The sequence below is a fragment of the Pipra filicauda genome, unplaced genomic scaffold (genome assembly GCF_003945595.2).
Source record: "Pipra filicauda isolate LSUMZ 115617 unplaced genomic scaffold, ASM394559v2 scaffold138_size1969278_pilon, whole genome shotgun sequence".
Lineage (NCBI taxonomy): Eukaryota > Metazoa > Chordata > Aves > Passeriformes > Pipridae > Pipra > Pipra filicauda.
In genome coordinates this window covers 832,552-847,330 of record NW_024103862.1, presented here as the reverse complement: position 1 = coordinate 847,330, position 14,779 = coordinate 832,552, and the positions used below count along the sequence as shown (strand labels likewise).

The following is a 14,779-nucleotide window of genomic DNA, read 5'->3' as shown; positions in this document are numbered from 1 at the left end:
TACTTTGTAGTTGTCCTGCTTTACTCACAGCTTCTGGAGCAAAACATTTGAAGGAAAGATGTGGCAAATTAAGCAGCAACTATCTCCAACTGAAATGAAAATTGACTGCAAAGCATCAGATCTGGTTTTCAAATAATCTGCACCACTAGGTGCAAAAGAAGGATGGATTTTGCTCTAGCTTGCAAGAGCAAGATCAGTGCAATGCATTAATTTATTCATAGGCATTTGCAGAATTTGTCAGTTTATCCTTATTCATGATGTATGTACCACACTGAGTGCGTATGATGCTTTACAAGAAAATTGTCCTTCCACTAAGGTTCATTGTCCCTGCTACAAAGCGGTCAAAATCTAATTACAATCAATACAGGCCAGACACTCGGTGGATGAGATGTGGAAGTTGAAGGAGCTTGATGAAAAAGGGCTAAGCTAAGTAAGTGGATTTAAGGAGTGTTCTTTGCAGGAAAGATAATGTGAGTTAATGAAACTTGAGGGAACCAAGTATAAAGAAGAAGCTGTCAGCTCCTTGTCTTCCTCTTTATCTTATTTTCTGGGTTTCAGACGCGTTACCATTGTGCAAAGAAAGCAGCTCATGTAACTGCCTTGTTAGATATCACGCTGTCTCTCTCTCTTTTATTTTCAGGAGTATAAGTTCGATCGATACATAGAGAATGGAAAGAAGAAAACAACATTCTACAAGGCAGGAAGAAAACTGAAGTATTTTCTAATGCCATTTGGCTCTGGGATCAGCATGTGTCCAGGGAGGTTCCTCGCAATGAATGAGATGAAGATGTTTCTTTTCATACTATTGTCTCATTTTGATGTAGAACTAGCAGAAAACAAAGCTGTCAGACTTGATAACAGTCGTATGGGCCTTGGTATCCTCCTGCCAGACGTTGATATTGCCTTTCGTTACAAGCTAAGGTCCTTAAGAAATTGAGCAGCTGTCTATATGCCTTCTACTAATCTCCATGTTTGCTCTGTTTCATCACTCAGCTTTACATTTTTGAAAACATTTGCTTTTCCCCTCTCTGCTTTTACCTCCTTCCTCTTTGTTTCTAAGGAGAAAAGCCATCGGGCTGGAGGTAGATATAAGATGCAGGGACATGCAACCTCAATTTGTCCTACCTGAGTTGTGAGAAGTGAGGTGAGATGACAAGACTCTGGCCAAGTAAATAGCTCAGCATCCCTACAAGATGGATCCCCATACTCCTGGCCATGAGATGAGCAGGATTTACAGGGAGGATGAGAGCAAGCTGAATCCAGGCTATTTATATGGGAAACAGGCTCAGTAGCCCTCTGTCCTGGGGGTTCACCCTTTTTAGGTTGGGAGGTCCCATATACCCATCATCTGGAGGAGTCTCAGCATCTGCTCAAAGAAGCATAATAGTGAGAAAGGGGGAACTTAATTCTAGGGAGTGAAAGCATTTCTAATGGTTATTATTCTAACTTTTTATTTGCTCTGTTCCCTTCATGGTCTTGAGAGTCTTAGCCCTTATTTGGAAGATGTGATGGAAGATGTGTGGGGTGGTGGAAGATGATCTGCAAGAATGTCTTACTGGCAACACATTTCTAACTTCAGTTTTATGTACTGAGGTTGAATGCTTTGCTTCTCTTACTATTTCTTTTGTTGCAAACTGGTTAAATATATTTTTTTTCCTGCAGTCATTTAAAGTCAGAAAGGAAGTTTTGTTGATTTTAATAGGCTCTGGATCAAGCCTAAATTATCTATTTTGGCTTTTGAGCCAAAAGAGGTATATTCTTCATGGAGGAAATATATGACCCTGTTTGAAATGATTCTGTCATCTCAAAAATTACCTTCTGTTTGTCTCACTGTTTTCTTAGTAACACATTCATGCATTTATTTTGACTATTTTTTACCTTTGTCCATTTCTCTAAAAAGGCAAAAGAAGAAGAGGGCTTCAAGGGCAAATGTGGTATCTAAAACTGCTTTTTAATATTGTTTTACTGTGCCTAAGTTTTGAATAGGCAGAGTGGTGTGACCTGTGTTTGGAAACAGACTTGTCCATCTGCAAAATTGGAAAGTAGGCTTTTCCTTGGGGCCAAAATTTGAGTGAGTGAAAATTCTGGGCAGCCACAGCAGTTGTCTGCATGCTGACTGCCCAACCTGCTTCACTGGGTGACCAGCTCTTGTTTCAAAAATCAATTTCCTAGTGCATAGGATCTGAGATTTTAGACCCTGTCTCTCTTCCCAAACATCACTTTGGAGACTGATAAGGATTCTCATCACTGTCCAGTCTCAATTTGCCAAGATGATAATTGTGATGGGAGAATAGCCATGTCTGTGGGCCTTGCCTTGTGTTCCCAAAAACCATCTCTCTTTAGAATGTGCCAGTATAAGTCTTTCAAAATCAGAAATTTTACTCATCTCTGAAGGACTTGATGATCTATGGATGAAAACTGTAGAATTGTTTATTATTTATTGTTTCTATGTAGGGGCTTGTTCAGTTACTCGTGTAAAGCACACACCCTAAATAAGCATCAGTAACCGTAGAAAGGCTTTCAGAGATTGGCACAGCCACATTCCAAGGAGAAAACTGTGGTTTTGTGAGATATATTGGATAAACATTTTCTATTCATATATAGTATCTATAATGTCTACAAGTCTGGAGTACACTTACATTAAATGGGCTTTGCGGTTAATTCAATGCTTTAACTTTGCTTCAACATTTAATTACCAGCAAAAGCTGATTATTGCTTTGTGCCACAGAATAAAATTGGGGTTTATGGAGAGATTCTTGTACTCAGGTTACTTACTCCTGCAGTTACTCTGTAGAAGCTATTCTGTACTCGGCTGTAGCTCACAATCCAGTTTGGTCATTAGAGCCTGGTTTATTGGGAGAGGAAATGTTGATATCATTACACTGTTGACTGTATTCCATTATTGCTTAAATGTAAGCTGTAAAATGTCTCATACCACAGTTATGATAAATCTTTCTTTGGCATCCAACTTTAAAACAAACCTGAGGCAACTGTGAAAATAACAGTGGTTATTTGTTTTAAACAGAAGACTCCTTTTTATAATTGTGTTCTATTTTTAGGATTTTGAATTAGAATATCACTGGCTTCTGCATAATTTGATAGGGCATAATAGGACTGTGCCAAAAGGACATGCAAATCATTAGTAGTTTCAGATTAGTTTGCGATCAGTTGGTATAGTATCTATTTAGAAATTAAAAGAAGAACTCAATTGTCTCCAAAATAGCAAATTAAATCTGTAGGGTATGCTCCATTTAAATAAAAAAGAAAGAAAGAAAGAAGAATAGTCAGAATCTTTCCCAAGAGTTGCAGGAAACCTCCATGAAGACACTTGGAGGCCTTGCGTCAGAGTTGGAGAGCGGTCTCTGCACTGCACAAGAGGCCAGCATTTTGCTGGGAAAAAAGTTATATGCTCTTTTTGCTCAGGCACTAAAATAATCAAATGTTAAGCAGGGCCTACCCAGCTTGTCCTGGAATTGTGTTCCTGGTAACCCAGGCTCCTGGTAGATTGGTTTTGCTGGTAAGCAATGCATCAATACCTTGGCATACCCCAGCTGCAGAGGAAGTAAACCTCACCCCCATCTAAAGCAACGACAGCTAGAGCAGGACAGAGGAAATGTTAAGACCTTTGGGTCCATGCAGTCAGTAACTGAGGAGATGACATATTGAGAGCCAGCAGCTGCTCTGTCTCAGGAGTCACTCAGTCTCCATGGAGCTGGGATTCAAAGGCCCCTGGTTTTGGTATTTCTGGTCAATAAACTGAGGCAGCACAACAGGGTAAGGGTGCAGCATTCTTGGAAGTCCCACCTGGAGCCAAGCTGGGCACAGAGTGCTGTGCCAAGGAGAGCACGTTTCATAACGCAGGGCACAATGCTGTTTTTGATGATCTCCTCTGGTGCAGTACCCAGGAGCAACCAGTTCTTGGTGTCCGTTGCCGGAGCACTAAGATGGCAAAATCATCTAAACAGAAATAGCAGTGCCATTTGCAAGCATTCAGGTGCCAGTGGGGCTGCCGGGAAAGGGGGTGGGAGGCAGTCAGACATGTTCTTCCTTGTCCCAGCTCTTCACCTCAGCAGGGGGGTCTGCCCTGCCAGCCCAGCAGTGTCTGGCATCCACTGACCTGGCAGGTGTAGGGTCAGGCAGGAGGGGTGCATGGGTACCCCGTGAATTTCTCTGCTGTTCCTCCAGTGAAATGGTGCATTCACTCATCACTTTGAGATGTGACTCAGCTGGTCACTACCAGCCTCTCACTGTAAGTTGTTGATATCTATGGCTGTATCAATAGTATCTTTTGCTATTAGAAAATATATATAAGCACCTTTTTTTCTCATATAAAATGGATTTATAGAGTCAATACAGCCCTTTATAACACTGAAGAAGAAAAGTTAATTTATCATGAACTAATGTGAATGCTAAAATCTCATTTTTTAATTATTATTATTATTGTAATTTACAGATTGTGTTTTCTCCATTTTCATGCTGGCACTCAATACTGCTATAAGCTATTACTTAAAAAACCATCCAGTATATGTGTACCTGTTTGTAAATTAGACTTTCATATCTCTGCCAATATGTTCTAATGTACTAACATAAAACCATGTAAGCGTTGTTCTTTAGTTTATGCTTTTAAGTCAGTTGCATGTCACTACTTTTGGCACTGCTATTTTTATGAATAATTACTGGTCTGTGAATTTCTCTTGTAGAATTATACATGATCTTTTATTTTGTCATTACTGAACTTTCTGTCATTCAAAAGACTGTGAAGTGCTCTTAATTGTGCAAACTGACATTTTGTATATAGACGAACAACAGCTAGGTTCTACTTTAATAGTTAATATCCATCATTCAGGCTCGTAAATTGACTAAGGTAAATTGTGAATTTCTGAGCAACAAAATTGAAACTTCATTATTTTAGTAATCTAACATCTTAAATAAATTTTGTATTTCAAGGAAGCAATAAAAAGGAATATATATATTTTAATATTGAATGACTGTCCATGGTATTTTTTTCCAGCTTATGTTTACACTTTTCTCACAGATTCACAACTATTGCTTTGATTTTTTAATTGTTGTTTCAACATACTGCATTTTTCTGTTACTTGATCTTGAAAGATATTTCTGTAAGGAAAAAAAAAACCCAAACCTTTAATTCAGCACTGGCATAAAGCAACTCTTTTGAATTTAGGAAATTATCAAGTCTGTTTTTTTATCCCCCTATGAAACATAAACCAGTTCTCATCAGATGAGGAAAAAAACCTGGTACATCTGACATTCCTAGGACGGTATTAAAATTAGTATGAAGATCTGCAATCCACTAGCTATTCCTAAATGCAGCTCCTAGGCTTTTCCCTTTGCAAACCTCTGTGTAGTACAAGATGTACTACGTAGTGTAAAATATTCTGTCTTCTCAGATCATTCATTTTAAAAGGGGAAATGAATGAACTTGCTACGATATACAGCACTGCACCAGCAAAGCATAACTTGACTTTTCTAGGTATCACTGTATAGCTACTGAGTTCTACAAGTAGGTATTTAATATCAAGGTTGTACCCTAAAGACATCAGTGTTTCTTCATTCCTTCGTGCAGAAATGCTTGTCAGGTATGTCTGCGAGGGTTGTAGAAGATATGTCCTAGAGAAGACAGACCTGCAGCATTTTTCTGGGTTTGATAAATGTGTGTGTAACTGTGCAATTGTTTTAACTCCAGGCTACATTAGAAGTTACTGAAGTTTATAAATTAAAAAGGTGGCATTGTTCGAGATCTTAGAAGGGCACATTTCTGAGTGAGCTTTCTGTAATGGTCTGAAAGATAGCTTGGCAGGGAGGAATTAATTAGATCTCTTAACATTGTATTTTATCTAATATTTTGTTTGATACTAGGTACTTTCTTACCATTACTTGCGTTGCACTGTATTTTAAAATTATTCAAGGCATTAATTTAACATGACATATGCTTAACTCATGTGAGTAGAGCTATTCTATCAGACCATAGAAAATTAAGTATTTTCCTGCCTATTGCCTAAACCAGCCTATATACCCTGGCCACATACCCTCAACATATCAGAAAAATGATCTCATTATAAAAACACCCCTTAAAGCTATGCTTATGAAAGTATTGTGATCCTTAAGTTACTGTCTATGTTTATAAATAATAATATGAAGAAACAGTTGCTGCATATATTAAAAAAAAAAAAGTAGACAATGTCCCATTTTCATTTAAAACCAAGAAACTGTAGTGGGATCTTGATCCTCATACAAACCAGTACTGTGCCTACATAGCCTATTCTATGCATCAGCCTTGCCTGGGATCTCAGGTACTGAGGTTGTGTGAGTCCATCATTCGTAACAGCAGAAATGTGCTTGTCTTCAAAACTATTTACACCAAAATAAATAATCAAAAGAAGTCTAAGCTTCAGCTTGTTCTTGCTAGAAGCCTTGCAGGATTCTATCTTTAAGGGTTTGTTAAACCGATTTTGATGTGTTGGCTGGAGTTTTTTTCCCCAAAACCAGCAGCTACGAGTGCGGCAAAGTTGAATAAAAGTCTAAGTTCTGGCTACAGGGAGAGTAAAAGTCAGTAAGGAAACACCCTGTGATGACTTTTGACAGTGACTTCTTTCTTATCAGCTCATCTTTCCAACTACCCCTTTCTTTCAAATAGTTTGGTCGCTAGCTAACCTCCTACAGGCAGCAAGTCTTTCACTGTCTAATTTCCATCTTGTGAGCCAGTGAATCGCCTCTCTTCGCAACGTATCTTTCAGTTGCTTTCTAAAAATGAATTCTTTACAGCAGCTTCTCGCAAAAGCGGCATCGCAGGTGGCTGCAGCTGGGAGAAGTGCCGCCTCGGTGAAGCTTTGAACCTGCAAAGCGGATGGGCATTAGATGAGCTCGGGGTTGAAGCACGGGGGGATGCCGGTGCTTCGGGATGGCTCCGCTACGGGATGCCCCCGGCCCGCGGCGGCGGCAAGAACCCGCACCCTCGCCCGCCCGACTCCCCGCCCGCTGCCCGCCGGGCTCCCGGCGCCGCTTGGGCTCCCTGCGCTCCGCTCCCACCTCCACCGGCCCCCGACCAAATCAGGGGAGAGGCAGGGTGAGGAAAGACTCCTGCCGCCCCTTCCCAAAAGCAACTCGAGCTTCCAGGGACGCTGCAGTGGTACAAGGGGACGGGACCCCGAGGAGGTTCCTGGGAAGCGGTCTGGGTGTTCGGTGAGTTTGGAGGGCTTCGGCTGATGGAGAGGAGGTTTACTCTGGAAAGGCGATTGTTTGCCCCTAATCCTCAATTATGAGTATTTAAAAACAGTATTAGAGGGGCAATCTGTTCTGCAACTTCTCGGAAGAAATAATTGTTGATTTAGATAAGCACTGATCCCTTCAGTGTTTGATGAAGACGTTAATTTATGGCTGTCTAGCAGTTTATGGCGGTCATTAGATTTTCAGCTTTGTCTCTGTTCGAAAAGTATCTTTATTTTTTATTTTAATCCAAGACAATTATGTAAGAAAACGGTTATGTTTGATCTAAAATACATCATTTTCCTATAGCATTTCAAATTATTCACAGATCATAGTTCTTATGTGTGCATATATGAATTTAAAAATACAGCAGTAAAGTGCTTGAAACAGACCATAAATTTGCTTCCTATTTTATTACACGTCTCTGAATCAGGTTGAGAGGACAAGGGCAACTAGGGGCTTGGGGAAAGATTTAACCCTTCCTGAGGCTGGAGAACCAACCGAACCAGAGCAAATTCCCCTCCGGAGCGCTTCGGGGATGTGCGGGGGGCGGGCTGGGTGACACCGAGCTGATGGGTGACCCCGGGGAAATGGGGCTGGCTTCAGCTCTTTGCTCATTTAGCAGATGTCCCTTCTGCGATGTATTTGGCTGGTAGGAGCTCCGGAGTCGGGCCGGGGGGCCGGGGCAGCCACGCCGTCTCCTGCTCCCGGCAGCGGATCCCACCTTAGCCCCTGCCCCGGCAGGATGGCCCCGGAGCGGCGGGCACAAGCGGCTTAACCCCTGCGGCGCCTGCCTCAGCCAAGAGCAATACTCCACAGAGAAGCTCTGTTACGCCTCTGATAGGCTCCTTTAGTGCCGGAGCCTTCCCAGACACCGGACGGGCCCCGACGGGCAGCAGCGACCCCGCGGAGCGGGAGAGCGGCGGGGGCCGGGGCAGGCGCGGAGCCCAGAGCGACTTCCCCAAAGTTTTGTCCCGCTCCAATAAGGACCTGTTTCGCCGTTTGCTTACAGCCTCGGGATCCCTCCGGCCTGTGGGCAGTGGCAGTGCGATCACAGTTACAAATGATTCTGGAGAGAGTCGTACAGTCCTGGCTCGTCTATTTAACCCCCCAACAGCCCCCCTCCGCCATCACCACAAAAAAAAAAAAAAAAAAAAAAAAAAAAAAAAAAAAAAAAAAAAAAAAAAAAAAAAAGGTGTTAATTGCTGTAAAGTTTCCGAGCACGTGGATAATTTACTTTGACTGCTGCTTTTTAATTAAAAGCAAACTTATTTATGTTTCTGATGTTTATATTACGCGATTTAATTACGTTTAGAGGCAGCGTCGCACTTTTTTCCCCCCCTTCCACCCTAAATCACATTTTCATTAAAGGTTTTAATAAGAAAACTCACTTGACCACTATTCATTATCTAGTTCCCTCCATGCACACAAGTTCACTTACCCATTCATTTATTCACTTACTCATTCCAGCAGATCCGCTGCAACTGCTGCTAGCAGGGATGTGAACACTCATAATTATTTGTCAAAGTCTGGAAAGTGTATTATCCCTTCTTCTAGTGGTAATTAGTTACCATAGCATCTAATACGTAAATGTGCCCAGAGCACACCATTAACAGTTAAGCGGAGGATTCAATTTAACACATGATTATATCTTTCATAAGTCATTACATTAGGAAAGCCAATGTCACTCATGCTGGGACAATCTTAGGCTCCGAGCCCGGGTAAGGGGCCGGGGAAGGGAGCCGGGCTGGGCGGCGGGGGCAGAGGGAGCTCCGGGTGAGGCTAGGGTAGATCCCGGTTCGGTAGGGCGGTTGGAAACGGGAAGAAGCTCTTTTCAAAAGGGGACATGTTCATTTCTAGCTAAGTCATCTGTCAAGATTTAAGGGGGGCGGGGGAGCTTCTCTCCTCCCCTCAGCCCCGACATACACGACGCCCGCCTTGGCAAGACCTTCCCAGGGACTGGCCCGGTGGCTTCGCGCTGCTTCCCAGCTATGATGCTCGGTGCAGGGAGACAGGAGAGTGGAGCCAGGAGTGGCAGCACCTCTAGCTGGCACAGACCCCTCGCCCCCCTTCGAAGGAATCGAAGACGAAGTAAGGGAGCCCAAAGTCGGGCGGCAGCGGTAGCCAGGGTTTTCATTCCGCTGTCCCGTCGCTCCGAAGCGGTGACAGACGAGAGAGCGGTGAAGGGAGAAACCGCTCCATGTGCCACAGGCGGCAGCGGCCGCCCTCGCTCCCCAGAGCCGGCGGGGAGCATTCCAGGCGCGGCCCGCACCCTTCGGACCCTGCCCACGGGAGCCGGGAGGCAGGGCGTGGGCCTCCTCCAGCCCCTTGCTTTCCCCACAGCCCAGATCCCGGCCGCTCCAAGAGTTTGCTGGGACCTGGCTTGTTTTCCCCCACCCCACGGCCGGGCAAAGCCAAGCAGCGCCCGCGCCTTCCAGGGGAACCTCCCCGGGAAGAAAGCCCGCTCGGTAGCCAGAGACAGTAAGCGGTAAATATTGCAGCAAATGTGTCCTGCGATGTTATATGCACGAACACACACTCACGCGGACACACACACGCACACACACACAGGCACGCACCACGCCAAGCTGGTGGCGGTGGTTAATTCCTAATCAGAATGATGGACAGCAGAGACAGAACAATACAAACTAATGGCTGTGTTGCTGATCACTTTACCCCTTGATTAAAGACACCCAATTATGGCGCAGAACAGTGTCGTAATTATGTTCCTTAATCACATCCAGGAGGTTTAATTGCCTTAACGATGTGTTTCATTAAATGAATTTAGGTATTATAGTCGACAGTTTTCATATACAGTTGTTTTCAAATTAACATAATATTAGACATCGTCATGGAAATTGTTTTAATAATCATAATTAGACGCACCCAGCCTTTGTCTAGTAAATGCTGAGAGACGCTTCTCCTTGCGCCTGGGGGCTGATCTGCCCACCCTCTCTGGGCTGCCTTCCCACAGCTCCGTGGCACTTTACAGTTATGTTTCCTGAAAAGTTACAGGTTCTGATTAATCTTTTTTGATGGGAAGTGGAGCAGAAAATATTTATCCCCTTCCCCCGCCTGTGGTGCTGCCGTTGGGAGAGGCGGCTCCGCGGACACCCGGCGCCGGCCCGGCCCGCCCGAGGGAGGGGGGACACGCAGGGCTGGGACTCCCGGCCCGGGCTCAGCGCCGGGCGGGCAGCTTTGGGGGTCTGCGCGCTCTCCCTGCCCTCGGGTTTGGGGCAGGGCGGAGGGTCCACGAGGGGAGGGGCGGATCCAAAAGATGGGGGGTAGGGAGGAGGCGGGGGGGCGGTCCTGCAGCTTACCCCGGGGCGCATCCAACCCCACTGTTCAGGGCGTGAGTGGAGCCGCAGAACGGGCGGGCAGGGCCCGGCGCTGCCCCACGGCTGCCCCGCAACGCCGGGGTCCGCCCGCCACGGGCGCGGCAGAAACGCAGCGCAGGCAAGGGAACTTGTCACCCCCCTGCCTGGGATACCCTGAGCCGGTAGTGGGGTGCCGGGGGGGGGCGGTTTTGAGGCGCATTCAGAGAAAGGCAAAGGCAAGGAAACTACCCACTCCCTCTCCATCTCCTTAATTCTAGAGATATATGCTTAACAAAGCACAGCATAATGAAAGCGTTTGTTCAAAATATTTTAATAAAGATTCTTTCCGACATAGATACACATACAAACGATCGTACATTGCTGTCATAATCTGATTGACCTATTTAATATATATCACTCTTTACACATCCGTGACCTGCCAACAGATCCATCATGGCTCCTATTTTGCCATCCAACCTGACAGTCCGAATTTGTATTATCTGCAAGTAGTGGAAAATAGCAGGACTCGTTTTTGAAAAGAAAAAAAAAATGAAAAAAAAAAATCTTAATTTACAAATGGCAGAGAGACAACCACCCAGCCATGCAAACTAAACTGAAGGCTCACTTTGGGTAAATAGCTACTTCTTGCTTTTCATCTCTCATTTTTCCTTAAAAAAAGAAAACCACCCCACCCCCCATCCCCACGGAAAAAGAGAATTCCACGCGTTCTGTAAATCAGCCTAAAGTATTTTAAAGTATTTCAACTTAAATAATCATCCACAGTCAGAATAATTTACATACACATTAAAAGCGGTTTAAATTATACCCTTGAAAACAGCGCCTGGGAAAACACTGGCTTGGCAAGTGTTCTTGTAGCAGCTATTGCTCTGATGCCTTGTAAAAGTAAATAGCTATTACCTGTTATAAATGCAAAGAATACCCTTTCAAAAATCAGTTGGTTGAGCAATTAAGAATACACTTTTCCTCTAATTTTTGGACTGAAGCAATTTATTAAAGCTCAATTTAAATACAGGGATGATGCAACTTAAAATCCAGATGACCTTTCATAAACCTAAGCAGCTCGGATACATCAACATTTCTGGTTATACGTTGTTGGCAAATAAATGTTTTAAACACTTGGCACACAGTTGAAGTTAATCCATAAACAGAATTTTAGAAGCATTTAAAGTAACTGCACATAAGACCCATGACCTTAACACATGATAAATACTGTTGGTGTGGAAGGGTCATTTAAAGAATAACAAATAAATAGCATGTCTTGTTTATACATCATTGCAAACTGGAAAGAAACAAGGTGCACATAAATATTTCTTTTAAAAATGCGATACTTTCAGCCACACGGAGTAGGGGTTTTGATCGGTTATTTTTTTGTCTTTTTTTTTTTTTAACTCTCTCAATTTTAAATCACTCTCACCAAACTTTGCGCATTTTCACAGGATCAAAGTTTAGAGACGATAAAAAATACGAAGTCTTCCATAGCAATGGTCCAGTCTCTTTGTTTCTGTAAGTCACTTAAATAATAAGTTTACATTTCAAGTTTGTTTGTTTCCTGGCTCAGAATAATATTAATAATACTGCTAATAATAATTAATTAAAAAAAAAAATCTATGTTCAAGTGCCCTCTCTGATTTGTCCCCGGCGATAGCCCCGGCTCCCAGCCCGGCCTGCTATTTCCCGGCCGCTCCTTTGTCCGGACGCGCAGCGAACCCCCCGGCGACCCCTGGGCCGGGCCTTCCTTCCTCCCCGCGGCACCCCCGGCCCCTCGCCCCCTCCCCACCGCCGCACGCACGCTGGCTCCCGTCGCGGTCCCATCCCGGCGGCACCCGAGGAGACGAGCGAGGCGAGTCCAGGCGGAGAGCGGCGGGGGCCGGGCAGCGGTCAGTCCCTCCGCCGCCTCCGCGCCCCCCAGCCCGGGACCGGGCCGCCGGCAGTCGTCGCTCCCCGGGGCCGCGGCGGCGGCGGGGGGCGACCACGGCGGCGGCGCTTAAGGCTTCTCCGTGCACTGTTTGCAGAGGCTGGAGGAGACGCTGTTGAAGATGGCACATTTCTCCGGGCAGGAGGTGGCGGGAGGCAGACCGGCGCTGAAGGGGTAACCGGCCGCCTGCTCGTAGGCGCCGAGGGCGGGGTGCAGCGCCGCCGCCGCTGCCGCCGCCGCCGCGGCGGAGCTGGGCAGGGAGGCGGCCGAGATGGCCTGGCCCTGGTTGAGATAAGCCACCAGGCGCCGCATCTCCTCCAGGGCCTGCGCCTGCATCAGGATGTAGTTCTTGGCCAGGAGGAGCGTGGCGATCTTGGAGAGCTTCCGCACCGAGGGGCTGTGCGCGTAGGGGATGACCGCCCGCAGCTCGTCCAGCGCGTCGTTCAGGTCGTGCATCCGCCGCCGCTCCCGCGCGTTGATGTTGAGCCGCAGCGCCTTCTGCTCCTTGGACTTCTTGCTGCCGCCGTGCCCGTGGGTGTTGGAGCAGCTGCCCTCGGCCGCCTTCAGCCCCCCGCCCCCCCCTCCGCCGCCGCCCGCCGCCGGCGAGGCGACGCGCGGGTCCCCCCCGGTGCCGCGCAGCACCAGCTCGCAGCGGCCGTCGCTGTCGTCGTCGGGGCTCTGCTCGCCGCCGCTGCTCTCGGCCACCGAGCTGCGGCTGGCGCTCTCGCCGTACTTGACGCAGACGGAGCCCGGCGGTAGCGCCAGCGGGTCGCCGCCGACGCCGGGCTGCAGCAGCGCCTCGGGCTCCGACGCCTCGTAGCAGGCGAGCGGCGAGGGCTGGCGGTCGCGGGGGTGGGAGAGGTCGAGCCCCGGGGGTGAGCGGAAGGCGGACTCCATGCGCTTGGCCGAGGCGGCGAGGCTCTTGTGGAAGAGGTCCTCTTCTGCGGGCAGCCCCAGCGCCCGCTCCATCGGCGCCCCGCTCGCCTCCGCCTCCGCCTCCTCCGCCCCCCTCAGCTCCCGGCCCGCTCCTCCAAGGCTCCGCGCCGCGGCAGGCGGCTCCCCGGCGTCCCGCTGGCAGAAATCGTCTCCCGGCTCCCGCTGGGGCTGCGCCGTGCCCGGCGCCGCGGCTGTCCCTTCTTTGGCTCCGGCGACAGCTCGGACTGCGGCTCCGGTGGCTTCGGTTGCGGCTCCGGCGGCTCCGGCTCGGGCTGTGGCTCCGGCTGTGACTCGGGCTGTGGCTGTGGCTCCGGCTCGCCCTCAGCAGGCGCCGCGGTGGGGCATTGTGCGCTGCCAGTGGAGCCGCTTCCACCGTTTATCTTGCTTGGATTCACCTTCAAGAGATTTCCGGACCCATCAACCAGCAGCCGCCGCAGACGGGGGAGTCTTTTACATCATTATCTCTGAGAGTAGGTTATTATGAAGAAGACTCGCCTGTTGGGACAGAGCTTTCTACCCAATCAGGTTAACGTTTTAATTAATAGGATTAAAACGGTAACAAACAATCCCAGGCACTATCTGGCCCTGAGTCTGAATAGTTTCTTTTCCCAGGTCTGAAGACAGGCAGCAGCTAGAGCTTTATAAGAGGCGCCTGCTCCATTATTCTCCCTGCCATCTGTATACACAGCTTAACGCATATGTTTGCAAGACGTTGTGTCCTGTTAGTAACCCAACAACTGCCTTTAGCTTGACATGTGTGGCGACTTTCACTCATCAATGAGCACACTAAAAGCCCTACTTAGATCGAAGGATGTTCTTTGCCTCCTTCAGCAAATTACAGTCCTGCACTGCAGAAAAGCCCACTTCAACACTTCTCCTTCCGAGTGCTGCCAGCAGACTTCTGCTAACTTAGCTGTGGAGTCAGGAGTGACACCCTCTCCCCCCAGCCCACCCACCCCCTGCATTTACATTAACTTATAGCTCCCTCCCACCCCCACCCGTCTTTCCGAAAAGCATCGCCTGGGAAATAAAAAAAATAAATTAAAACCCCAGGAGCAACCCCAGCCGTCGTGCCCACTTCTGCCTACCGCCAAAGTCCACCTTGCTTCCCTGGGAGGTGGTCCCCAGTCCTCCCTCTTTCCCCCACCCCCCTCCACCAAACGGAGACCAAACTACGGGGAGGTTCCCCTCCTCCTTTCCTTATCCCTTTCCAAGTAGCAGATTGCTGCTTGCGAGTGATTATCCCCCGTGTCCCTATAAAAAACATAAAGCCCCATCAGTTACCTTGAAAATGAACGGATCTGGAGAGGAGAGGGGGCGGGGCGAGAAAGGGCAAAATCCACCAAAGTTTTTTTTAATTTATTTT

The 14,779-nt window shown here is 47.3% G+C and overlaps 2 protein-coding genes and 1 long non-coding RNA gene across 6 annotated transcripts in view; 1 reads left to right on the top strand and 2 right to left on the bottom strand.

Moving 5' to 3' along the window:
* Positions 1-4,985, top strand: part of LOC114002263 (cytochrome P450 7B1) — a 223,530-nt gene extending 218,545 nt beyond the window's left edge. For all 4 annotated transcript variants that reach the window (XM_039378420.1, XM_027748159.2, XM_039378421.1 and 1 more), the window contains exon 6: positions 641-4,985. In XM_039378420.1, the coding sequence (XP_039234354.1) occupies positions 641-937 (297 nt within the window). In that variant the 3' untranslated portion in view covers positions 938-4,985. The remainder of the gene's footprint in view (positions 1-640) is intronic.
* A 2,447-nt stretch (positions 4,986-7,432) lies between these two features.
* LOC120322632 lies at positions 7,433-9,511 on the bottom strand. Its single transcript, XR_005562444.1, has 2 exons — positions 8,686-9,511; positions 7,433-8,254 (listed from the first exon to the last, which is right to left on the bottom strand). It is a non-coding gene; the product is annotated as an uncharacterized LOC120322632 (long non-coding RNA).
* Positions 9,512-10,856: 1,345 nt separating this feature from the next.
* Positions 10,857-14,325, bottom strand: BHLHE22 (basic helix-loop-helix family member e22). The gene has a single exon (XM_027748228.2). It carries the CDS (start codon positions 13,444-13,446, stop codon positions 12,547-12,549), a length of 900 nt encoding a protein of 299 aa, XP_027604029.1. The 5' UTR covers positions 13,447-14,325; the 3' UTR covers positions 10,857-12,546.
* Positions 14,326-14,779: the final 454 nt, after the last annotated feature.

What these genes read in the sequence shown, in the direction of transcription:
- BHLHE22 (XM_027748228.2), bottom strand. Translation starts at nt 13,446, where the DNA reads ATGGAGCGGGCGCTGGGGCTGCCCGCAGAAGAGGACCTCTTCCACAAG.